The sequence below is a fragment of the Vulpes vulpes genome, chromosome 5 (assembly GCF_048418805.1).
Source record: "Vulpes vulpes isolate BD-2025 chromosome 5, VulVul3, whole genome shotgun sequence".
NCBI classification, from domain to species: Eukaryota; Metazoa; Chordata; class Mammalia; order Carnivora; family Canidae; genus Vulpes; species Vulpes vulpes.
In genome coordinates, this window is record NC_132784.1 from 50,640,246 (window position 1) to 50,667,665 (window position 27,420).

Genomic DNA, 27,420 nt, shown 5'->3' on the forward strand with positions numbered 1-27,420 from the left:
TATATCTCCATCATCTAAGTTAGGTAATATTTCTCTTCTTGTTTGAAGAATTTGATGTCTAGAAAAAGTTCACCACATTTTGGATAAAATAGTACATTTGCACTGTAAAGTACTGGATAACAAGAATCATTAAATCGGTAAGACTATTAAAAAATATTTTATTTCCCTCACTGAGAAAGATAACAAAATAGTTAATTACTATTAACCCACTCAAGAAGTTTTGAAGTAGAGCTTAGCCATTGATTAACCATTCACAGGCTTATAAACTGCTTACTCTACTGAGTGTGCTGCCTGGTGGTGTATAGAATACAAGAAAAGAGCAAGAAAGTTATTTTTCTCAAGTGACTAAGAAGTTTGTGGGATCTAGTAATTCATCTTTGCTTTTACTCCTTGAAATATCAAACATTCTCCATGCCTTAATCAGATTGGTAAGATGATGCCATCACAAAATTTGGGTGAGCATTACTGAAAACACCACTTGGGCTCGTTCTATGGTTATGACAACGGACCCTGACTGATTTCTTAAATCACCAGCTTATTGGAAGTTCCTTAAACCTCCATAAAGAATCTTATTTCAGAAGACAGTTTTGGCTTTGGAGGAGTGTGGGAGATTTCAGCCACCGTGTTAAATTTTGAACTAGAACTATTTCTAAGAGATTCACTAAGATTCCAGTCATTGAAGAGATGATTAAAGCTGGATATGTAAGCAAGTGGCCCCTCTAGAATTTGTTTCCAGAGCATTCTTGTTCTTAGAACCATTGGAGTTCTTTTAATGCTATTACTAAAAGCATTTGTAGGTCCTCTGGCACACATCTGCAACATTATCAAGGATATTTTTCTTGTCTTTGTGATCGAAGCCATTCATCAGAAACCACATCACAAATGTCCCTTGTGCTTCTGCCTGGTGAGGCTGGAATTATCGGAGATAACAAGGCCTCACATGCCCTGAAATAATTTGATTTTCATGGATCTGTTACACACACACAAATATGAAAAGGAGTCCTTTTCTAAATTTGGTTTTTAGGTTGTAAGCTTTACATATGTAATAAAATGTCCTCAGGTAAGAAGCAACTGAGAAGACACAAATTAATTTTTTAATGAATTTTCCTGATATTTTATTAAAAATAAGCAAGTGAAAGAAAAGGGGCATGGTCATTAGTAACTTTGAACCTTATTATAACATTGCAAGTAATTTAAAAGCTCGTATGCATATGGAGAGCCTCCCATAATAAGAATTACAGTGTATCTTTTTAAAAACAGGATTTGGTATACTCCTATTTCCAGTAATTTTTTGCCACCTGGTCACCAGAAGAATTCTGTGTAGTTTAAGGACAAATAGCATCAGTGTTATTAAAATATCAGCAAGATGGCTCTAACACCCTGAACACCACCAGCAGGGCTGCCCACATGCACTGCTGTCCAAGGCCATCAATTCTATGGTTAGGTCTGGTGGATGGAAAAAAAAGAATAACAGAGTTTCATGTAAAACTTCTTGCTTAGAAAATAAGAGTGTTTTCATTCTCTATTACCTGTCATTTTACATGCTCTTGTTACTAGCAGTATATGGAATAAAAGCAAGTTAACCTCAGACACTTAACTAAAAAACCACACTGTTCCAAGAATAATAAACCTTTTGAACAATAGGAGTTTAAAAAACAAATTCTTTTATTTCCTTTTATAATGTCAGATGAAAAGAAATTTCTGAAGAAGCAGCATTGTCTTACACTACCCATAAGAACAAGCCCAAAGGGGTGGTTTTAGCGTCTTTGATGGAAACTGTGTGATGGTGTCATCTTACAATGATGAAAATGTCTCAAGGAAAGGCAAAGTGAGAAGAGTACAGAAGACAGAAAGAATGAAGCTGGCTTTGTGGAAAACAAATTCAAATAGCGATGAGAAATTAAGGGAATTTACCCTCCTGGAGTTATGGTTTATTGCAGAACTTACCCAAGTAAACCCTTGAAACGATTTTTGTGTGTGGGTGTGTCTAAATAGTTCCATGAATAGGGAAATATTATTACATCCCATCGATTCTTTTTTTTCACATTTTAATATCTCTCAAGTCGACTATGAGTTACAGTTTAATCGATAGCTGTATTCTTTTGTAGTGCTACATAAAACAGTGTTTTGTCTTTCAACTGATGGCATCTTAAAAAATACCGCAATACTTCTTTTAGGAAGTATTGTAAAGACACTCAATTGTTAGTCCCAAGTATAGCCAAATAATATCATTCAATTCATGTCATGTACATTTATCTTTTGAGACCATGAGTACCATGGGCTTATTTATAATTTGGTGAAGAAATGAGATAGCCTTCCAGAATGGGCTCTCTCCTAGGCAGTTTGGCTCCCTTTATAGTGCAGTCACTCTTCGTACCCACATTTTACAGGAGTCTCTATCTGCTACAAAAAAAAAAAATTATAACTAGTTTTCCTACACTGAAAATCTGAAAAATATGGACTCATAATACCATGATGAATAGTACACAGAAAAATTTTAACACTTTTTGCAATTTCTTTTCTAGGTATATACATATAGAACCTTAAGAAATTCTAAGAAAGGTTTATATGTGTGATTTGTGATTGCAAGTGATGTGTAATATCTAATATATAGGAATATCTGCTAATAAATTCATTCTTCAGAGTCCTATTCATGATTCTGTTGCTCAATATTATCAATTATTAATCATAAGACAAGAACCTTCATTACTACTGACAATGGTCGGTTGGTTCCCTGCTGGGAAATGCCATTTGCATATTTGTGAAATTTTCTTTTACTGATTGGTAGACACTGATTGTAATGAGCCAACACAAGCCCAATTAGAACAAATTATTATAGTTGATAACTAAAGTGGACCTGTGATCCTAATTAATCCATTTACTTACTGGTCCAGAACAATAAAAAGAAATGTAGTCTCTAAACAAACATACAGACATGAAGAAAAAATACTGATTTCTGCATAAATGCACAAATGAGATGGAAATGGGGAGAGGTCAATGTGCAATTTTTGTAGCAAGTGGTACTGTAACACAATATAATAGTGCAAATTTTATTTATATCATATTCTTTTTTCTCAAAATTTGTTGTATATCCTCTGGATGTCACTTAAGAAAATGCATTTTAGGGGTGCCTAAGTTAAGCATCTGCCTTCGGCTCAGGTCATGATCCCAAGGTCCTAGGATTGAGCCCTGCGTCGGGCTCCCTGCTCAGCAGGGAGTCTGGTTCTCTCCCTTTGCCAGCTTGTGCTCTTTCTCTCTCTCTCTCATTCACTCACTCTCTCAAATAGATAAAATCTTTTTTTAAAAAAAAGAAAATGCATTTAATATATTTTTTATATTTAATCAACTTGATTAGAGTTGATAATGTATAAGAAAAATGCCTGACATAAAAGAGTACAATTTTCTGTGAAAAAAATACAATTTTGTTCTTTTATTTGTATTACTAGAATCAAAGAATAATGAGTAAATTCTCTACAAATGATTTTCTCTCTTTTTTTAATATGATGGTCTTATTTATTCATGGGCATACAATCTGCTCATGGCATTTATGAGAATGATTTCCTTAAAGAAAAACAATAAATTTCAAAGGTCAATCAAGATAATTCAGCATACAAACATATAATTATGGCATTTACACATACAGCCCAAAGAATCAGGCTATCTTCTCTTTGGAACAACGCTGTAAAATCAAAGAAAAAATGTAGGCCAGTAGTGGGCAAACTCACTATAAAATTGTGAGAATCACATAGGGAGTTAATTAAGCTTACTTTCAAAAAACATGAGCAAAATAAGAATTGTCAATTTCTGGAATGTATTCAGTGAATGCATATGTATTAGTTGAAGCACTGCACCATAGTGGCTAAACCAGGTAGACTCTAGAAAAAGAAAGAACCGTATGACCTTGTGCAAGGCACTTACCTCTGCTATGCCTTAGTTACCTTTTATTAAAGGGGGAAAAGAAAGAGCAATAGTAATATCTGCTCAGTGTCAGAGTACCAGCCAGTCTTTGGTAAAAGCCCAGTTATTAGCTAAGTCATAAAATGAGTGGCCAAAGAATAAAATTTAGCTTTGTTTTTAAGTGGATTAAATTTTATAGCCACTGTTAAAAGTTCATCCCAGCTCTCATGATGTGCAGATATTGGAAATTAATTATATAAACTTTAATACAGCCTCTAGGTATTTACACATTTCAAACTCAAAAGACAATGAACATTTTATTTACAATATCTGTGAAACTGAATGTTTCAGTATGTATTCATCATGTTTCCTATATTCAGAGAGTAGCTCTGTGAATGCATCTGCTTACAAACAATAGATAGATGATTGATAGAGGAGGAAAGAATATACATATTCTTAAAGGCATTACAGATTACAGGTAAGGATGGCATTCAAAGTATTTATGTGTATGTTTGTAATAATTTCTGATGTTATTCTACAGCTCAGCTTTTTTACCCTCCATGAAACTATTGTGGCCAATACATGCTTGAAAACATATAAGAATAACCTCCATTTTGGTTCAAGTATAAAGAGAATAATACTCTGCGAAGTCCAATTCTAAATGACATCCAACAACTTCCATTAAATGATTCTATAAATGATGCTGTGTTTGTACCAACTCACCAAGGTGTCTTCTAATTCCTTTTCATTTATCTTGAATAAAATGGAAGATTAAGTGTGAGTTGTCCCCTATTGAAAATTAAGTCAAGTCTGTGAAAACCCAATTGCCTGTAAACCTTCAACTTCAGAGGACTGTTTGAATAAATCCAAACAGTGCCGAGCTTGGCTGCCTGAAGGTCTCTGGAGTTTCTATTTCTATATAGTTTTCAAGTTTCATGAGCTTTTTTCCAAGAACAAATAAACTCAATGTTCTCAATGGGGACTGCATTTGTATTCACCATTTCCTTATTAAGCAACATGACTTTTTTTTTTTTTTACCTCTAACGTACATGTCACGTGTTACCTTAGCATGTACCCTGACCACTTGTATTTTTCAGTGCTTCTCTATGGCATATTCCCCATCTCCCCCGTTCCTCTTATTTCAGATGCAATAGCAAACGTGTTGACATATCCACTCACATATCCTAACTCTTTGTTGTACCAAAAAAGCTGAGACTGTCCTTTCCTGGCTTATGTTATTTGTGTGTCTAAACACACACACACACACATACACACACACACACACACACACACACACCCTGCTACGAGCATTGCTCACTAGTCTCCCACCTGTGTCCTACCTGTCCCACCTGCCCATACTGACAATCTATCCCTCATATTCATATTTATTGGATTTTATATACTTCTATTTTTTTAAGATTTTATTTATTCATGAGAGACACACAGAGAGGCAGAGACACAGGCAGAGGGAGAAGCAGGCTCCCTGCAGGAAACCTGATGTGGGACTTGATCCCAGTACCCTGGGATCATGCCCTGAGCTGAAGGCAGATGCTCAACCACTGAGCCATCCAGGCGCCCCTGGGTTTTGTACTTCTATTAAGCTCTTAGACTTAGATCTAAGAATGTGACCGCCTTCATTGCCATTTCTTCCATAGCTTGGTTTGGACACATTTCCAGGTCTTGACTACATGTATGCATAGATACCTCTGGTGTGAGCCGCCTGTCCCATGTGGCAACAGTAAGCCAGCAGTTTCTACCGAGCATTTCAGATGGGACAAACATAGTGCTCTTCACTGTGAAAGCATCATCTTATGAAATATTTATAACAACACTTAAGGTGGATTATATTAATTCCAATTCAGAGATAAGGAAAAAATGATTCTTAAAAAAAAAAAGTAAGGACATTGCCTGAGGTCAAATGACAAAGCAATGATAGAGTTGGTGTTTGCTAACAGTTGTGCTGATGCCTAGCCATGCATGTGTGACGACTCCAGGGCTGGGCCACCCCTACTGTGTGTTCTCCTCTCAACAGAGGGGAGAATCATGTACGTTCCTGCCTTGGCCCAAAGGAACTGACCCAGTTGGTGCAATTCTCCTCTTATCTGCTCCCTGAAGAAGAGAGGTCCAGTAGTTTATTTTACAGTTAGCTGTGATGAGGAGGAAATGACAAGGTAGGGACCAAGAGCAGGCTACCCCAAAATGTGCCACTTTGGCATATTGGTTATTTTGAAATAAAGCAATTTAAAAAACACCATGTGCAAGAAGGACACTCAGTCCCCTCTCTGTCCCTCTGAAAGCAGGAAATAAATCTCCCCCATGAAAGCCACTTTCTCTGTTCCAGGAGAAAGTGAGACATTCTTATCACCAGAGACAAGGAATTCAGAGCTGAGAAGGCTGTGTTGGCACTTCTTGTTACTTTTTACTAATTTACTACCATAGCCCAAATTCTATTTTGAGATCCTTATTAACTGAAACTCCCAAAGTTCAGTTTTCTTTGTCATGGCAGTTCCCCATAGATTTATTGTCTATTTGTCTAAAAGTACAAAAACATCCTGCCTTCATCATTTCCTTGGGCCTCAATTTCATTACTGGACCTCCATACACACATAATAAAACTTTGGGGATTTTTCCCTGTGAATCTGTCCTGGGTAAATGTAATTCTTAGTCCTGCTAGAAGACCTTGAAAGGTAGGGATAGAATTTTTCCTTGTCTTAAACATCATAGTCTTTAGTGCCTCCGAGACATCACTCACAATGTCACTGTGAACAAATTATATTATCCCTCTGGGTCTCATTTTCCTTGTCTGTAAAGTTCAGATGGCATAATTATTGATAATTTATATGGATATCGAATGGAACAACATATGAAACCAGTTTGCACATTGCCAGGCACGTAAGAATGACTCATAAAATGCTAATATATCAATGCTAACTTCTTCCTCTCCCAATAACTCTCCCAGTTATTGAGATTTGTGTCTTTAGTGCTAATAGGACTTTAAATTGTCTAATCAATGATTGGGGAGATACAGAGGAAAAGTAAAATTAATTGGTTAGCAGGGATTTTTTTTAATATACAGATGAATTTATACAGAGGAACACAAATTAGCATTAGTGTTTATCACAGGTGGAAGCAGAGTCTCAAAACAGCAAAGGAAAATTGCAAAAGGTAATAAGGTAACCTGGATAATTATTTTGGTAAAAGCAGGAAAAGGCTCTCATCCAAAAGTCCAAAGAGCAGTGAACTCAGAAATCAAGAGAACTGATTTCTATTAGTGGTTCTACAGTTGGGATTTTATCTTGAGCAAATCCCTGAATTTGGGGGGTTGTGATTTTCCATCCATACAATGAGAAGTGCTGGGCTCTCTAAGAAGAGTTCAAATCTCAAATTACATGACCCATGCACACAGTAAGCTTGGGCTTCCTCCAGCCATGGCGGCCTCAGTAACTCAGGACAGTGGAGGGAAGGAGAATCACCCTTAGAGGTCATGAGAGACATGGCCAAAACAGACATAATGTCATGTCTACATTGCATGATTCCTCAAAGCAGTCATCAGTCACCACAGATTTAGGAGGGAGCCCAGACACCCTGTGTCTGAATGCAGCTATCTTCAGTGCTCCACAAAAGTAATGCATATTTGGTACTACCAGTGACACAACTTTATTGAAAGGCACAAAGCAGAATGGCTTGATGAGCATGTCCGTGAGCATACTCAATACCTGGTTTTGAACAATGACTGAGGAATGGATTCTGTGATGTGTAGAGGAAGATTTAAACATCTGAGGTGTGGGTGGACAAGATTTGTACCATGGACAGAGGTGGGGAGATTACAGACATGTTTTCAAATATAGACACTTCATTTTTCCGAATTAAGTATTGAAGTAGAATAAAAGGGAACTAAAGACACAAGGGAAGACATAGAAGGTTAATGGGATCCTGTAATCTGAAATCCTTGAAGACCAAGACATATGGACACGAGGCCAAGAAACAATAGAGGGCAATTCAGGTGAATTTTTTTAGGGCAGAAATTTCCAACTTATTTATTTCCAGAAAAAAATATGTCTACGTGTTTCCATGATGCTTAAGACCGACCATTTGGGAAGAAATGTGTTTCCCAGAATTAAAAAAAAAAATAGAAGGAAAAGTAACTTGGGGAAGAAGAATTAACCACCAAAGACTCACTGTATGCTAATAAATAGCAATGTATTAGGAAAAAATAAAGGGTAGACAGAAGTATGGTTCAAACGAGATTTGATTTATGGTTAATTAATATTTATTAATAGGCATTGCTCATGCTAACTAAAGACGTTGTGCATTGAACTCAGCTTATGCCTCACCTGAGAAATTGGCTTTCAAGGTGAAAGCCCTCTTGTCCCAGTGATAATTTTGTAAAATGAGCCTTACCCCTGTCCCTCACAGTCGTGGATAAACAGTGTGTACCAGACACTTTTAGCAGACAGAGCCCCACCCACAGAGATTCTCCCAACTGTTAGGTCTGGGCTAAAACCAGAAGTGTCTATGGTTAACAAACACCCCAAGGATTCTGGAAAGCACTGCCCTATTATAACCTAGAAAGTCGGCTTCTCCCCCAGGCCTCCTACCTACCAACCATGGGATGTAGGTATGGTTAATACATCTATTTTCACAACAAGAAGGAAAAATTTGAAATATATCTAATTTTGAAAAAAATATAAAAATTAGTTTACAATGTTTGCTACTTGGTGGAATCTTCTGAAAAAATACCTTCAACAGGACCAGACTTTTAAATTCACTGAGTAGGGCACTTTTGTGGCAAGACATAGCAGATCTGGAAATGTCTCCCTGCTAATAATGTGAAAGCAAATAAATATGTTCCCACCCTTTGGCTTCATCGTTCCATTAAAATGTAAAAACATCTTAGCTTCCTATGGCTCCAGCGGGCCTGTTCCAACATATCAGGTGCTTACCTGACAGCATCTTCCATGAAGGGTGTTAACACGACGCAGAGTATGGCAAGTGTGGGAGGCGGGACAGTGCAGGGGGAAAGGGCACATCACAGGGAGCAGACGGGTCTCTAAGGTTAGACTTGACAGACATGATCCTCATGGCTCCCACTTCTGCCAAGAGTCAGGGATTAAAAGAGGAGGAAATGTGAGCTTTCATTGATTAGAGGATTGCCCATGGCCTGTCAGAAAGTGAACATTTGCTCAGATTGCATCAGAGAAATGTGTGCTTAGACCAAGTAAAACTCCTTCCGGATGTTTTTAAAAACCTGGTGTGAATCAATAAAAATACATTTCTCTCTCGAAAATGCAGTGTGAAGTATTGTTCTCCTTGAACTAATCATATGCTTGAGCACCTGAGCGACATTGTGTTGATCTCTGCAGCTAACCTTAAAATTAATGTTTCAAGTAAGAACATCTGGCACACTTTCATCACAGAGCTTCTCAGGGAAAACACGTGTTTAATAGCTAAAAGATCCTTTTGCAGGAGCCAGGAGAAGGTCCACTCAAGAAAAGATCCATTGGGTGAGGGTGGGAGGAGATGTCCAGAAAAATTGTAAGACATTGAAATGGGTGAAATGGGATCCAGTGTTGGGGGCCATTTGGGAGTATTTGTTTCTGAAAGGGCTTGCATCTCCAATCTGAGTTATTTTATAATTCAATAAATTGCAGAAAGCTGATAGTAATGCAAATAATTCTTGTGCATAGAAATACTAATAAGCTTGTCTGATGGGGTACAACTGGTTATTGTTCTGGCTACTTGCCAGCATTCCTGATTGGCCGTATGCCCTTTGAATTCTCCTTGGCATCAGTTGTACCACCTTTTTGTTCTTTCTAAATTAACGAATGAGATTAAATTGTCTACAAGTGTTCATTCCATATGTTTGGAGTCATGATTTTCCTTTTTTTAAAAAAAGTTAACCTTAGCAGATGAGGCGGGCATCTGTAACAGATTCTATCATAGGTTCCCCCACATTCAACCCTCAACTTCTGAAAGAACAAATACCAGTGTAATGTTTTGCATAAAGCCTGACACGTTTCCTTTTTTTCTTTTAGCTTCAGACAAGCTTGACTGAGCCAATGACGTTATCCAAATCGATATCTCTTCCTCGTAGCGCGTACTGGCATCACATCACTCGTCAGAACAGTGTTGGAGAAATCTACAGTTTGCAAGGCAAGTAACTTGAAAATAATCAAGCAGCACCTCCATTAGCCTCCTACAGGTGGGCCAGGAGTCATGCAAATTGCTTTGCTTGCTTTTCCTCCATTTTCATTTATCAGCTGTCACTGGCCACAGTGGGAGCTCTGAGATTTACAGTGGCTTTTCTAAAGCTCTCATTTCATAGACTCATGGTAGAAATTATTCCGAAAGTCACTGAGGGCTAAGGGCCCTATTTGGCACAGGAACTTGACTAGAACATTATACAAGACATATCATCAGGAGACAAAAGCAGCAGATATTGGGGTAACGTGTTTCATGCCATTTTACAAAGGAGTCTTTCTTAGCATCCTTCTTTTCTTAATAGGATTGACTATCAGTTCAGGAGGCTGATTTCGGGCTGTGTAATAAAATGCTGCATAAATGTACTCACAGAAGTCTTAAGGTTTAGCCAAAGCTTTGACACAGAAATAATTCTGGAGGGTGCCAGGCAGAGGACAAGTGTGAATACTTGGCTTCTGTGTTTTTCCTGATGATGAGTGTTTAATTAACTAAAATGGGAATGGTTTACCCGATGAATCAGATTTGTAGATAGCAAGTATTTGATCAAGAACAGCACAAAAACTTAGCTTTAGCATTTTTTTCCTCCTATTCTCTCCCTATTGTCTTAGAATGAATAATCTTATCCTTCAGATAAAATACTCAGCTGCAAGCGAATATTCGACTAACAGTCGCCCAAGACTGAGGGAAATGGGAATTTAGAAAAATAAAGCTAACAAAGCACAGCTGAAAAAATTCATCCAACACAGATTTTTTTTTTAAGCATAGAAGATTTGAATGTAATAGGCACCCAGTCAGTATCTGTTGAAGGAATGGCCAATATGACCTTTGGCACAGTTAGAATGTTTTCCATTCCATTAGAATGCAGAATGTTTTTCCATTCACACTTTAACTGTTGCTCATATTAACGGCACTAAGTGTTTCAACAACAACAAAATGTTTTGGTGATAAGGAAACTGAAATGATGTATTTTTAAGGCAGTATTTGCTCGCCAGGATTTCAAACCCAGACTGATGGAATTTGGTCAGTGGGAATTAGTGATTAAAGATACATTCTGACAGGAAAAGGAGTCAGAACAATTTTAGTCGTTTGGTGATGACACTTGCATTTTATATCTTAAATGAAACCTCTTATGGTAGTTGTTATCTTTTTTGCATTATTTCTTTGCATGAGAAAATCTTTGATAGGATAAGGAGTAGAGGATTGAGGGAACCCTTGACAATTTTGTGGACCAGAAAGAAGAAACCCATATTTTTCTCTTTCCCTTCCCACCATGAATGTCAGCAACCACACACTGAAACTGCCTGAGTCATGATCTTAGGAAATTAATCTTGCTTGTTCCTGTGATTAGATTTCATTAGAAAATATGCTTTTAATGTAAGGCTATTTTTATTTCAACATAAACCTATATATGAAATTATTGTTAAAAACCAAAATTAAACTGAGTAAATTGTACATACCATGTTGGCTTTATTCAATGATTCATGAATGGACAGCATGCCAGCCTGCAGAGAGAAAGGAAGTCTGAGGAGCTATATATAATGAAAGACTTTTATAGGCAAAGGGAGCAGGGATAAGGAAGTTATACTGGCCAAGAATGGATTGGTTGTAGCAAGGTCACTTTCCTTGAGGGGATGTCAATGTCAGATTACCTCACTAGTACTGACCAGTTAGTTCCCCCACTGGCTTTTAAGATACTATTTCTAGAAGAGCTGAAACTGTCCTAAGTCTCAGGTAGGCGTTATGAGGCTTAGTCTAAGTGACTCCATATTGAGCCTATTGTCTTGTTTTTAATGATATTGATGTTTAATAAAGTAAAAATAAAACCATGGAACATTTTCATGAGAAAACACAAATGAGCAAATTTCTAAGCAAAAAGAAAGTGGAAAAAATTAGAGAGGGTGACAAAACATGAGAGACTCCTGACTGGGAAATGAACAAAGGGTAGTGAAAAGGGAGGCGGGAGAGGGGATGGGGTGACTGGATGACAGGCACTGAGGAGGGCAGGGCACTTGATGGGATGAGCACTGGGTGTTATACCATATGTTGGCAAACTGAACTTGAATAAAAAATATATATATACATATATATATACATATATATATGTATATATATAAAGAAAGTGAGATGATAATACAAATAAGTTGGAAAAGATTGGAACAAATGTAGTAGTAACTTTGGGTTTTGACAGGAGCTTGGTTATAATTCCAGCAAATGAAGGATTGTTGTTATCATGGTAGTGTGTGGGGAACTTTTCTCTGAAGGGACAGTGGACAATTAGGCTGGTATATAGCATCAGAAATAATTTTGTACGCATCCAACAGAAGAATGCCAGGGCACATTTAAATTCCTCAAAATATTAATGAAGACTTGCAGGAGGGCAGAGTTGACTTACAATTCAATAGAATCAACTGATTAGAACACTCTAGAATCTATCGCACTGATAATAATTTCCAGTAAAGGTGAGGGTTCAAATGCTTTATCAATTATGATGAGCAGTTTGCCTGTCTAGTCTCAAAAACACATTCTCCCTTGGTTGTTTGTTGTTTCTGTGTAACAAAGAAATACGCGTCAACTAAAGTAAGTACTGCAAGTCCAATAAATATGGAAGGCTTTTTATCTAAATTACATTTTACTACACTGTGGCTTTATTTTTGTATCATATGCTTCCTAGAGCAATATGTTTTACCATTTTACATACCCCTCATTTTATGGTTATATCATATATAGAGAGATATAACCATCCAGATGGATAGCTAGATTACAGGTAAGTAGATAATATATAATAGATAAGAGACAGATGTAAACTTGTTAGTGATGCTTCGACAAAGCTGATATATTTTCCTCTCCTTTTGTTGTGTTGAGGCAGTCAAGGTAGCAGAGGATAAGAGTCTTTTGACTATAGTTTGTCTTTTCATTTTTTGTTTTGTTTTGTTTTTATTGGTGTGTAGTCTACACAGGAATCCGGGCAGGATAAAACTACCAAAACAGGAAATAAAAATAGAAAAAAAAGAAAGAAAGAAAGAAAGAAAGAAAGAAAGAAAGAAAGAAAGAAAGAAGAAAGAAAGAAAGAAAGAAAGAAAGAAAGAAAGAAAGAAAGAAAGAAAGAAAGAAAATAGGAACCTTAGCACCCCTTCTTCATACACACCTACATTTTTTTTCAATGAACCACATTTTAAAGTGTAGCTGTTTTGCATCCCACTTCCTTAGTGCCTTGAAGGGGCATCACTTCTTCACAAAGAGGAGAATATAGTGTGATTTTTCCCAAGTCAAAGGAAACATTGGGTGATGGTAGGTGTTACATTGTCAAGTAAACTGCAGGTAACACTGAAGAATAGAAATGTATCCTTAGAATTTTTCATCATATTTTCTACATTCTAACTCTGAAGCTGAGATCAATATGAATTACATTCAGCAAGCTTTCATTCATAAGATAAAGGGGGAAAACTGTATATCTAAAGCTTGATAGATTGGGATTCATTAATAAACAGCACATGTACTAGAACTGAAAAAAATATTCATGGTGTGAAAACAAATCTATTCTACATTAAGACGTACCTATAACTTCGATTGCCTGTCACCCACAAAACTGTACTTGTTCAGTTTTATTGGATTCATTTCTGTCATCCATTCTATAACTCTAGAAGCAAGATACTCTCTAAAAGACGAACGTATCAATACTGACATCCTGCGTTCACTTTAATGGTTGGAAAAGAAGTGCAATATCTCTCCATGCCACTCCCAGAAGGGTGCTCTGAAAGTATAAGTTTTTATGGTTCCTCTGTGGTACCTCAGCTCTCTGGAGTCAAAAGATTGACAAAAAAAATAATTGGCTTTAGCAGGTCAGGTACAAGTTAGCTAAGGATTTAGGCAGTTTCTCTGTAAAATCCCTACTCCTGATGGCTTCTTAGTGGTTGCATCACATCACTTCATGCAGGTGTAAGTAAACACTTTTCCTCTTCCCAATTTTTGCCAGATAATAAGGATGATTAATTTTGTGACTTATGTATTTATGGAAAATGTTTGGTCCACAATATGTTGTAGAGATGCTTTCTGTAGACTTGGGGAAACCATACACTTCAAGGGAAGAAGATATGATTTTGAACTCTTGACTCAAAAGGAAATGCCACTTGTTTAATATTGCTAGAAGTGCAATTTGGGCTATAAGGCCTTCAGCAGATGTGGTGAGAGCACAAGGAACACTCAAAAAGATTAAAAAGGTGAGACGGAGTGGGGGAGAAAAAGAAAAAGGAAATAGAAAGAAATGAAACCCCATAAGGAGGATAGAGGTCTTCTCCCTTTGAAAGGTCATCCCCTTGACTTGTTGTCACCGTTCTTGTATTTATGTGACAGATTGTGTAGCAGGGTCTTTAAATCGGGATTTGTGAAGATAGCAAAGCATTTATTGAAAATGATGGATCAGTCTAGTAAAAACCACTGAGGGTCCCAGGCTCATTGCAGGTGCTCCCTGAGTCTCTGTTGAATGCAAAAATGAATTTATGAATGCGTTAGAGAAGATATACGGAGGGGACACCGTGTGACCACATCTCCTCCCTGAGGAAATTCCTCACTCCTGCTGCAGAAGGAGTCATCACATGGGGTCCCGCATGCAGCCCATCCTGGGCACCCCCTTCCCCTATCCCTTTGGCTCGTCTGCCTCTCACTCTGGATCGCTTGGAGTCGCAGACACTTGCTACTGCTGCTAGCACAGGAGGCCTATGAGATGCTGTGGCTCCACCCCCATAACCTGGTGGCCTCATTTCTTCTCTCTCCACCTGCTGCTTTCCCTCTGGACAAATTCTTCCACGAGCTACACTGATGTCAAGGTGGAGGGGACAAGTAGGTGGGCTGTAAATGGTCCCCGAGCGAGGGGGCCTTGGGACCGTGTGCCGTCTTTAAATTCTCCCTGACACGCTTCATCACTTATATTTACACGAAGTTATATGGGATATTCTTTGACTCATTTGTAAGCAGCTTGAACAACCTCACCGTTTGGATCAAGGAGATGGGGCGGGATGCCACTTGTAAAAGTGGTAACTTTTGGAGTTGTGCTTTCATTAAGACGGATTAATATTCGCCTGCCAGCTCTGAATCGTCTGCGTCCCTCTGCCCTCTCTGCGTCTGTAATTAAGCTGCAGACCCGACTCGGCGCAGCGCTGCACCTGATTACACGGAAGGCCTTTCACGCTCACCGAAAGGGCATCAGTGGCTCCAATTTCTCAGAAGGACAGGATGCAAACAGGCAATTAGAATTAGAGATAACCTTCGGAAAACAGTAAATAGAATTCTGACACCGAGCAGGGAAGTAAATCAGAGGATTCACTGGCTCTTCGCTCAACTCTGACCCTCTGTCCTTCCCTGCCCACTCAGTGGCAAGTTCACACTGCTTGTAAATCATTTCCATCAAGACCTTCTGCTTACATTTTCCTTGTGTGATGTTTTCCGAATTGCAAAGTTAATAAAAGCCTTGTATAGCACATGAGGGAAACAAACAAACAAACAAACAAAAAAGGAAAGAGAAAAGAAAATTGCACCAACGGTAAAAAGGAAGCTGCACAGGTTCCATGTCTGATGTCTACACTGGCAGGTGAGTCGGTCACAGCAAGGGGTAAGAGCCAAATGCCCTGCACATCCTCTGTGAGGTCCCAGCCCGCTGGCGGCAGTGTGGCAGCAACCCCCAAAACATGAGCCATTCGCCAGGAGCAATGCTTTCTAGTAAACCTTCTTTATGAACAGTTACTACATGTCCTCACCTTGGAAGGGTAAGCTAAAGGCAAAAATGCCTCCCTGGATTTCAGTTTTTAGAGATAAGTGAATTGATTGCTCCTCAAAATAGACATCATAAAAATACTCCGAATGTTCTCACTGTGACATGTTCTTCACACGCCAGGCATCAATAATCACTCCTTCCAGACGTTTTTGCATAACTTTAACATATCAGTGTGTTTGCTTATAAACCCTCTTCTTCCATTTGTTTCTGAAGGAGCAACTTCAAAAGATATTTATCCTCAGGGCTTAGCCAAATTTGGCTTTCCGTCATTGTGAAGAAGCACCGTCGGTAGGTTAAAATATTGGGTTTGGGAGTTAAATAAACCTGAGTTTGAATATCAACTTGCCCACTGCTGAGTTGTGTGACTTTGGGCAATTTCCTTCATCTGTCTAAACCTCATTTTCATCATGTCTACAATGAGGATAATAGTACTGATCATGGCACTTCAATGAGATCATCCACATTAGGTATAGACATTCACCAATTATTAACCATTGTCAACATATTGAAGTAAATTAAATTTCCAAGAAGTTTCTTTCTCTGACAAAGGGAAGTGTGCATCCTATTCCAGTTTATTCTAGTATTTATTTTAAAATATTACAGAGTTTCTACTGTACATGAGGAATTTTGTCTCGTTCTTAAGACTTTCTAGAAGTCTAGCCTTAAGCTTCTAGTTTTCACAGTTCCAGAAAAACTAAATCAAACTCTAAACCTAACCTTAAGATTTTAATGCAAGATTTTAAAAAAAATGTCAGGCTTAAGTCTTCAGTTATTTGTTTTCCTCACCTCAGTGAGTTTAAACAAGACATTTGCGTCTCAGACAGATGCACCCCTTCTCTTAGGCCTGATGAGGCCCAGTCCCGGAAGGCCAAGGGAAATTAGAGCCTGTTTTTCAGGCCAAAGAATTGCAAAATCCTGGAAGGACTTTTTTGAGCTCAGTGCAGAGGAGGTGCCCTCACTCCACCCCACTCACCCAAGATCTATCCTTGTTGATCAGCCCACCCTGACTGGGGAGGAGCCCTTCTGAGAAATCTCTTCCTTCCTCCACTAAGGAAGCCTAGTTTTGCTTGAGCTAGTTACTCCTCAATTTACTCTCTCTCAGGATGCATTCTACTGCTGGACTAAAGGTGAAAGGCAAGATTTAGATTGTTAATTAGGTTCTCCTGACATAGCACAACACAGAGTCTAAAGGCAGCGCACAGTGTGAAATTTAACAAGTTGGCCATTTAATCACTGTTTACCAGATATGTAAAAGTAGTCGATAAACATAGATTAAAGTAAAGGATTCAAGAATGACTTGCCAGATGCTATATAGGATTAGCATCATCTGCCAACGGTCCTATTAAAATAAATTGCTTTACTCTCTTTAATTCAAACATGAAATTGAAATTTGAAGTAAACCTGAAACCTAGTCTCTGTACTTGATTTTTTTTTCCCTCAAGCTTCCCCCCAGCCAGTTTTTTTAAATATAGTAGGTAAACATATTAAGTTCAATATTAATCAACTATTCTGGGAAAAATACATATTCCATTTTATTCCCTAGGAAATAAACCTAGTACATAATATTAATTCAGGGAAAGGTTAATACACCCATGACTGAAGCTTGGCTCTCTTTGTCATGTATGTATGTCCATGTGCACACATGTACACATATACCCAGATATACATATTCACACACACATACACACACAGAATCATAAGGCTCATCGTTGTCTCACTATATATTGTACATATTAGGCTACACATCACAAAATGTAAAATACATAAAAGAATCTACAGGGGAAAAATGTTCAATTAAATTTTCCCCGACCTCTGTTTCTTGTTGTTTTTATTTTAACCTCAGCTCTATCTCTGCCCCTACAACTAAATGGACCCTATCCCTGGTCATTGGCTTAATAATTGGATTTTCTCTGTTTTTTTTTTCTTTTATTGTCCTTTGTCTGCCAAACAGAGAATGCAGCATCTTGAGACTTAATAATGATTGGAGGATAAGAAAAGATAAGTAACCTCAGAGATCAGCATAATTGACGTGGTACTTGCCAGAGGATAGATTGCCGAGTTAATGTAGATTTAATCCTGCACGTGACCTTCAATGAAGTTCTAAGACTTATCCTACTGCCCTACAAATAATAGATGTGGATTGAAGGTTTGCTGCTACAAACTTTAAACATCCAATATTTAAAAACTAAGAGCATGGTTATATAAGCTTATATAAGAGAAATTCATATTAAAAATTGAAACCATGTGCATATGTGTTAATGCTTATATTTAACACAGGAAGAATAGTATAGTTTGGGAGTATTCTTAACAATTTTTGGTTACCATTGCTATACTATAGTGGTCTGGTAAGAATTTTAGAACCTTCATTTTATTTTTGTTCAAATTCATAATACAAGAAGGAGAAGTTCATTGCCAAACATTAAGTGACATGTCCTTAACAGATATGCTCAAAGATAAAAGGTATATATACGACTTTACAACAAAAACCAAATTTCTTACTGACAGCACAACTCTGTGACAGAAATTGTTCTTAATGTTTCATTCATCAGAAAATGCCATTCCTCCAGATGAGCTGGGGAAGCTGTTTCTCTGGTATACAGTTGAGGGATAGCCATTGTCTGGGGCCCTATCACACCCGCTATAGAATTCCATCTGTGTTCAGAAAAGATGTTGGCTCAGAACACCCTGTGCTTGTATCTGTAACTCTAATCAGCATCATCCTGATTAGTAGAAACTTTGCTTTGAGAATAATTTGTAATATTAATTAATTTGTAAATACTTTTTTTTTAATTTTTATTTATTTATGATAGTCACACAGAAAGAGAGAGAGAGAGAGGCAGAGACACAGGCAGAGGGAGAAGCAGGCTCCATGCACCGGGAGCCCGACGTGGGACTCGATCCCGGGTCCCCAGGATCGCGCCCTGGGCCAAAGGCAGGCCCTAAACTGCTGCACCACCCAGGGATCCCTAATTTGTAAATACTTTGAGGTTGTCTAGGTTCTCGATAGTGTAAAAGTTAGTATTGTTCTTAAATGTGCACACACACACATACACACACACACAAACCTTACATTTTTTCCAAACAGATGAAGGAAATCCCAAAGTATGATCTGTTTTATTTTCCAGCATGTCTCTATATTCATGTTACAACTTCTTTAGGGACACATCAAATCAACTGAAATGTGTACAAATGAAAATCACGATATGCCATTCGTGCATAATCTACTAGTGATTTCCCAGTCTCAGCATTGACTCTATCCTGCTTAAATCACGATATGCCATTCGTGCATAATCTACTAGTGATTTCCCAGTCTCGGCATTGACTCTATCCTGCTTAAGTCAGTGAGTGAGACACTCTGAGTCCAAAATCAGAGATCTCATCCGAGCTGAGTAATTCACAGGCACCTACCTGTGTTTAATCACACGCTATCCCCCATCCGACAAAGGGGCAGGGGTAGACCACTTCACTGGGGTCAGCAGAGAAGTGCATGGTCTGAAGCACAAGTGGAGAAGTGTAACATGTTTGAAAAGTCTTTATAGGACGGAGAGGGATATTTTATATCGTGGCAGTCTGCCACCAACAACATATTATGCTGCATAATTGTATAAACCACACACTTGTATAAACCACACACTCTTGACAAGGTAGATTGTTATGGATGCAGTTTTTATAGCTGGAGGAAAGGCAGTATCATTGTCAACTTATTTATTGAGCACTTCATACCATGTCATGATAGATGACCTTCCCAACAACTGTCTGAAGTAGGTACTAATATTGTCCCATCTTACAAAGAATGAATCTGAAATGCAAAAAATAACTTGCCTAAGGGCCACAAGTAGTAATTTCAACCCACACCATCTTATTTTTCTAGCTAGACTGCCCCCGGGATAGGAAAGTTCTATAACTGCCCTAGGGTAACAGGATTGAAGGCAAGATGGAATATAACATTTGAAAACTCTACCCTTCTGCCCAGTTACATTCTCTCTGAACCATAATCAAGGTTTACAAGATTTATTCCTCTGAAAAGGAGGCAACATCTATTCTCAAATGTGCTTTAAATGAGATGACCCAGATGGAAGCCATCGAAGCCATTTGTGGAAAATCCACTGTGTTCAAAGTCAGGTTCTATATGGCTGGGGCACTGCTTTTAAAATTTTCATATAACAGCTTTGCTTCTTTTGTGGAACAATTTAAAGCACATTGTATATGTAAATTAGTTTGTTTAACTCCTGAGAGTTGCCATTACTTTTCATTATTACTTTTCAAGCTTTTTAACTAAGTTTTACAGCAAGTTCAAATGTGCCTCCCTCGATTCCAATTTCTTTAGAAATGTCTTATTTTGGAGATTTTAAAATCACTTTCCAAGTAATAGATCCCTTTTAGTTCATGCACTCTCCTCTCTCCTGAATATTTCCTTCTCTTTTCTCCAGGCATTAATGCTGATGTGCAGAAAGGCCATGTTATGTTGTTAGTTCATGTGGTTTCCATCACAAAAGTGTAAAGGTCTTCTAAATCAAGCTTCATTCCCCTTAAATAAGCAAATTTTGTGTCTTCCATTGAAATGTGACTTTCTTTTAATTACTTCTGAAAATCTGCCCAAGTTCCAAGTAATGGAACTAATACTTGAAATTTAACTGAAATTAATATTCAAAATTTTTTATTGCAAAATGAACACATCCTCATTAGAAAAAACTCAAGACATGAAGAAATACATGGATGAAAAATTAAAAATCACCACTAATTCTACATCTATTGTTCACCTTTTAGAATATAAGTATAGCAATATAGATAAAACTAGAAATTAAATGAAATTCATATATATTTATAAAATTAAGATCATACTTTATGTGAAGTCATTTGTTATATTTTTAAGTCATATATTATCTTGAGAACAAAGTCTAATTATGTGACATTTAAGGACCATATAATATTCTACTGCAAAATACTAATTTATTTAACTATTGCTCTCTTGTTCGGTATGTACATTGTATGCTTTCTACTAAAAATGCCACAGTAAACACTTTTGCATATAATTTTTTATTACAAGAATATTTCCAGAAGTGGAATTTATATATTTATTTTTTCAATCAACATTTGCCATACTGTGCCTAGGCTTAGGGGATATATCTCATTTACAGAGAACAATACAGATGTGGTTTCCATCCCTCATCCACATTCAGTCTCATAAGAAATACAAGTGCTCAGCCCATCTAGCAGACATATTAATTTGTCCATTGAGTCAACGATTATGCATCAAATTGCATTTCTATGCTATTTCCTTGTGGTTGGGGACACAAAGATGAAGAGGAGAGATAAGACATATTCACATGAAAGCATACACCAATAATAACCAAGTAAGGAAAATAATGCAGGTTAAATTCAGACATTCATGAGCCTTATGAGGAAGGTCTATCAGAATCATGACAAAGAAAAGGAATTAGCCACTAAATGTCCTTTAAGAAGTGATATTTGAATTCAGGCTCAAATGTCAAATGCAGATAGCCTGCAAAATTTTGAAAGAGAAATTGTAGGCGTAGACAACAATATCAGGCAGAAGCAAGTCTGGTAAACCAGAAGGAAGACAGGTACATCCAGAGTGAGTAGAGCCCAGGGAGAAAGGCACCCATGGGCCAAGGTGAGTAAGCAGAACTAGATGATGAAGGATCCCATGGTGATCTACAATGACAGTTATTGGCTCAACCTGACCATTCTAGTTTTATATGTGTGTAATCTCAAAATTGCCCAAAGGAATGTTTCATCAAGGGTTTGAGGTGTGACACCATCCTGCTGGATCATTCTCTTTTATAATTATACAACACAATGCAGCTCCTTATCCAGACTCTGTTTTGCCTTGTCTTCCACTTACTTTCAGCATTTCTGTGCCCCTAGAGATATGTTATGATCACAACTGGACTTTTAAAACTCAAATTAAAGTATGCTTGTGTTCTTTTATAACAGGAAAATTCAGTCGTCTTTCTTTCGATTCTACATATTATGCTTTTCTGCTCTCTTATTTTATTATTTTGGTTTGTAATACTATCTATTTACTTCTTTCCCCTTCCTTATTTTAGTTTCTTTTAAACACATTTATTTTTACTTTCCTTCTCATCTACTTGTTTGGAATTATGTATATTCTCTTAGTAGTTAACTTAAACTTTTAGTAGGTATACTTGACCAAAAACAAAAATAAATGTAAAGTCTAAATGTAGCTCCACTTCTCTTTTTAATTCCTTTCATATTTCATGCTACTATAATGTTTTTTTGTTTGTTTGTTTGTTTGTGTAAATAAGCTCCATGCCCAGCATGGAGCCCACAGTGGGGCTTGAACTCATGGCCCTGAGAACAAGACCTGAGCTGAGATCAAGAGTCAGACCTTAACCAGCCAAGCCACCCAGGAGCCTCATACCACTATTTTTTTAATTTCTTTTCTTTTGTAAGCACTCCAAATATAATCTTTAATACTATTATTATTGAAATTAGATATTAGATCTACCCATTTGTTTCACTGTTTCTTTGCCCCCGTACTTCAGTCCTTATTTCTGAGTTCAAATTCTTTTTTTTAAATCAATACATTATTTGTTTTCTTCCATGAGCGTTTTATGTTTAGCAAACTCCATGTTTTGCAAAGACAAATTAATTTCATCTTTATTCTTGCATGATATTTCAGCTGGTTATGGAGTCCTTAGCCATTTGAGGATAGTTTCACTATTTTCTTGCTTCATTTACTGCATCTGGCTTCATTTCCTGAATGACATTTTAGCTAGTTGTGGAATTCTCAGCCACCTGGAGAGTCTTCCGTCCCATCACTTTCTATGCTGTTTTATTACTGCTGAGAAGTCTGTCAGTCTAGCTGTTCTTTCTAGGTTAACTGTCTTTTCTCTCCACTTTTAGAAATTTCTTCTTGCATTTGGAATCAGACAATCTTACCCTCATGCCTCAAACTCTGAATTTCTTTTAATTTTCTTGTTGGAAAGTAATATATTTCTTCAACTGGACAAGGCCTGCCATTCCGCCATTCATTTGTTCTGGATAATTATCATTATTTATTTAAATATTGTCTCATCCTCATTTGCTCTATCATCTCCTTTAGGAATTATTATTAAATTTATGTTAGATATTCATGTTCTGTTCTGTGTAATTAACAATATTCTACACTTTTCATCCCTATGATATCTTTGTGCTGCATCTGAGTGATTTCCTCCATCATACAGTTCACTCTGGATTCATCTGGATTCACTCTGCAGCTGTGTCTACCTTAGCACCTCCACCATTCATTGATGCTTTTAATAATCTAGATGGTGTAATTCTGTGAATTGCATCTCCTATTCTTTGGCAATGGCTTGTTCTTTCTTGTTGATTTAAATTCCTGTTATTTTTTTTTTACATTTTGTACCCCAAAAGTCTCTTCAGTCTCTAGTAGATTCATACTTTAATCCCTTTGGAATTGCTCTAGTACCCATGTTCATCCTGTTATCATGACTGCTGACTCAGAGTCTTTCTGAAAAAAAAATATTTTTTAAATTAATTTATTCATGACAGACACAGAGAGAGGCAGAGACATAGGCAGAGGGAGAAGCAGGCTCTCTATGGGGCTATGAGGTGCCCAATGTGAGACTCAACTCCAGGACCCTGGGATCACAACCTGAGCCAAAGGCAGATGCTCAACCACTGAGCCAGCCAGGTGCCCCTGACTTGAAGAAACATTCCACTGGGCACATCTTAATATCTGATAATAAAATCATCCTCAGTAAGAATTGCATTTCTGTAAGAATCTAGTTGCTCAGGAGTGAAAATACTCCCCCAGAGTAGTTTCATGTTGTTGATGAGGTTGAACCAGTTGGAACTGCCACTATTAGAGGCTATCCTTGTAAATAATAGTAATTTCATGCGGCTCAATCTAAAAAACAAAATAAACTGAAAATTTGACAGTCATAATGAGATTCTGGAGAAAACACATTTGATAAAAATTGTTAGATAATATGAAAAAAGTTTCTGAAGAAATAGAAAAATGAACAACATAAAACAAGCTTGAGCAAAAACAAAAATCAGAGAAAGCATATCACTCTTAAACATCCATGGAACAGGAATGAAAAATGTGTGAGATCACAAACACATCACAATGTGTCTAAAATAATCATAAGCCCAAATAAATAGCATATGCTCATATTTCCCCATCTTAGTGCAATAAAAATAGAACTCAATAATTAAAAGCCAAAAAGGCCTATACTTTTGGACTTCAGAAATGCATTTATATGCTCTTGATTCAAAAAAGACACAATAAGAGAACATAAAAACTAATAGAACTTCAAGACATTATAAGCACCACATCAAAACTTAGGAGAGCTAAACTGGTAGTTAGAAGAAATGTTATAGCCTATGTTATAGCCTTAAATATCCTAAATGGTCTTAAATATTTAGAAGAGACTAGGGATAGAAAATTAACAAGCTAAGTACTCAACAGGATAGGTTTGATGAAGACAATACCAAAAAGAAAAAAATTCAATCTCACGTATAAACATGGATACAAAACACATTAGCATGGTCTAATTAAATTTATCCTAGAAGTGTAAATGGGATTTGACAAGAAAATATTAATAAATTATCTCATATTAAGAAATTGAAGCTAAAATTTATGTGATATCCTCAATGGGAATATAAAAATGTTTGGTAAAATTCAGTACCTTTTCATTAAAAAAAAGAAAGAAAGAAAAGATTATATAGGGCTACCACACATTTATTTTTATAAATATTAAGGAAAATGTCTTCCAGAGGATAACTCTGAAATTAGAGACGTTTAATAAATTATGCATTCTTAAATTCTCAGATTTATTTCATAGATGTAAAAATTTTATTCATTATATTAACTAGAAATATAATATTCTCCCTAAGTCCTATTACTTATGCTGAAGTTACCCTTTGATTTCTATGTACATAAAGTACTTAGCAAAGCATTTTTTCAGCTATGATTCCTTAGTAAAGTTTCTGACATCACCACCCTCTCTTTTATCCAAGCTTGCAAACCATTTGTCATGTTCAGTTTTCTTTTGTGTGTGTGTGTGTGTGTGTGTGTGTGTGTGTGTGTGTGTTTTGTTGTTGTTCTTTTTTGTTGTTCAGTTCTTTCTTACCAACAACCAGTGGATCCAGTACTCTTCAATGAGCATTAAGTGCCAACGGAATGCCAGACCTGGGTAGGCTGTGGAGGTACAAAGACAAGTCAGATGCTTTTCCTGCCCTAGAAGAATAGCTCACAGTGCATTTGCCTGGTACCCTATTGATCTCTACATTTCTTTTGATTCTAACTTCTGCTGGCCATTTGCAATCATCTGAATTCAGCACAGCCAATCCCAGCCCCCTCCTGTCATCCCTTGATCTCTCTCCCATCTGCTCTATTCCAGTATCCTCCCCTGCTCCATAGCCTTCACTCCAGAGTCACAGTGACCTTTGTAAAGGCCAGTTCTGACCCTGTCATTCTCCTGCTAAAAAAACTTCAGTCGGAGATTCCCAGCAAAGAAAAGGGGAGGAGGTGCTAAAACCTTGACCATTTCCCCAGCCCCAAACCTACTAAAATGAAGAATCAACATTAAAACAAGAAAATTTTCTCTTCCATAAGAATGGGAAACAGAACCTTAATTCTCAGACTATTAAAAATGTCAGCTAAAAGCAGTAACACTTATACCAAATATTAGTGAAGGATACTAAAAACCTGGAACAGACCTTTCCAGCCTTTCAGCATGGCCTGAGTTCCCTGAAATGCACCTAAAGATGTTCAGCAGTGGGATTTTCTTTTAAGGAAATGGGAGAGCTCACACAGGAGAAGAAAATCCTGAACAACCAGACCTTGGGAAAGAGAAGACTGAGGAAGTTGTGAGATTTAGGCAGCAAAAACCATGCAATCACTAGCAGGACACGGTGGCCCCGAGCACCACTGGCCTGTGTTCCTCTCTCTTCAGGAAGTTGGGTGGGGGCACACCTGGGTGGCTCAGTGGTTGAGCATCTACCTTTGGCTCAGGTTGGGATCCTGGGGTCATGGGATCAAGTCCCGCATTGGGCTCCCCATAGGGAGCCTGCTTCTCCCTTTGCCTATGTCCTGCCTCCCTGTCTCATGAATAAATAAAAATATTTTAAGAAGTGAGAGGGAGAAATTGGTGAAGAGGTTAAGAGTACAGTTATCACAATGAGCACTAAGTAATTCCTGGAAGTGTGGAATCACTACATTGCACACCTGAGACTTTTGTAACGCTGTATGTTAACTCTACTGGAGTTTTTTGGGTTTTTTTTGAAGGACGTGCTCAGTAACAAGTATGACCCGTATGTACATGTCCTGAGAGGAAGTGCATCCTCAAATGATTCCCTCTGGGCCAAAAGAAAAAGGAAAAAGTGAGAGATGCCCCCCACCCCCTCTTGGGGTGCAGTCTGATAAACCAGGTGGTGCATCCAGTAGTGCTACTGGGTAAATGCATTGACACACCATCCTGATTTTCTTGGAGTCTCAGATTACTAGCCAGCAGAAGCCACTGGGATGAGTCAAAAAGAGAAACAAAGATAGCGGGTTTTGCAATGTTCCACCAGAGACAAGTGAATGGCAGCCATCGCTAAAACCCAAAGGTCTGGGAGGCCTTACAGACCACCCCAACCTCCAGACTTGGCCAGCTTTCCACTCAAAAGCAAGACCTAGACCTAGCACCAAGGACCACCCAGTTTGGTCAGAGAGAGTCTGAGATGATAAATCCAAACAAAAGAACCTCCTGCCCTTCATCTGTCATCCCTCCCCACACTTCAGAAGAAGGATAAGCTCTAGAGACAGCTGTCTCATTTACCAACATCTGTGAGTAGACAATGCAGACAGTTTAAAGGAAAAAGAAAATTTACAAAGGGAAAAATGAAGAAAAATTATTAAAAATGCTTCATTCAAGAAAGTAATGAAAATATGCACTCTTTGGAGAACAGTTGAAAGAGTTGCAAGAAATACCAGAATAGATAAGACCATAGAAAGGATATAAAGTGGGTTAGAGCCCTCCGCAAAGTAAATTAAAAATAACGAAAAGTCCTTCTCACAAATAAACCTCTTAAAAGCACTTAGAAGTCCAGTATTTGTAGTTGGAAAAGCTTATAACAACTTCAGGGCATAATAGACATGGATAAAGTAACAAAGAAATGGATGCAATTAGAAAGGGAAAATAATCAAATATGTGTATGACATATATATTTGACATATTTACCAATACATAAATAATAGTATGCACAGTATATATGCCACGTACAGAATTGAACAGACCGGTCGTCCTAAAATGGCAAATAAAGACAGGATGTATGTAAAAAATTTTTTTGCTGAAATGAAGAAAGACATAGGTCTTAGCTCAGGTTTGCTGCCAGGATGGGTTGACATATATGAGAGTTAACGACACGGTGATTCCCAGATGTCAGAGGAAAGCATGAAACAACAACAGAGACCACAGCAAATATATTGCAAGAAAAGGATCATGGAAGAAAGAGAGACAGTGTAGAGAACATACTAAAAACCGGGCAGACAAGCAAACTCACAAACAGGGGAATAA

At 37.5% G+C, this 27,420-nt stretch overlaps 1 protein-coding gene across 2 annotated transcripts in view; it reads left to right on the top strand.

Annotated features, from left to right (window-relative positions):
• The window catches only part of DOK6 (docking protein 6), a 358,944-nt gene that overhangs the window by 281,895 nt on the left and 49,629 nt on the right, over positions 1–27,420 (top strand). For both annotated transcript variants that reach the window (XM_072758090.1, XM_072758089.1), the window contains one exon: positions 9,933–10,050. In XM_072758090.1, coding sequence (XP_072614191.1) covers positions 9,933–10,050 — 118 coding nt within the window. The remainder of the gene's footprint in view (positions 1–9,932; positions 10,051–27,420) is intronic.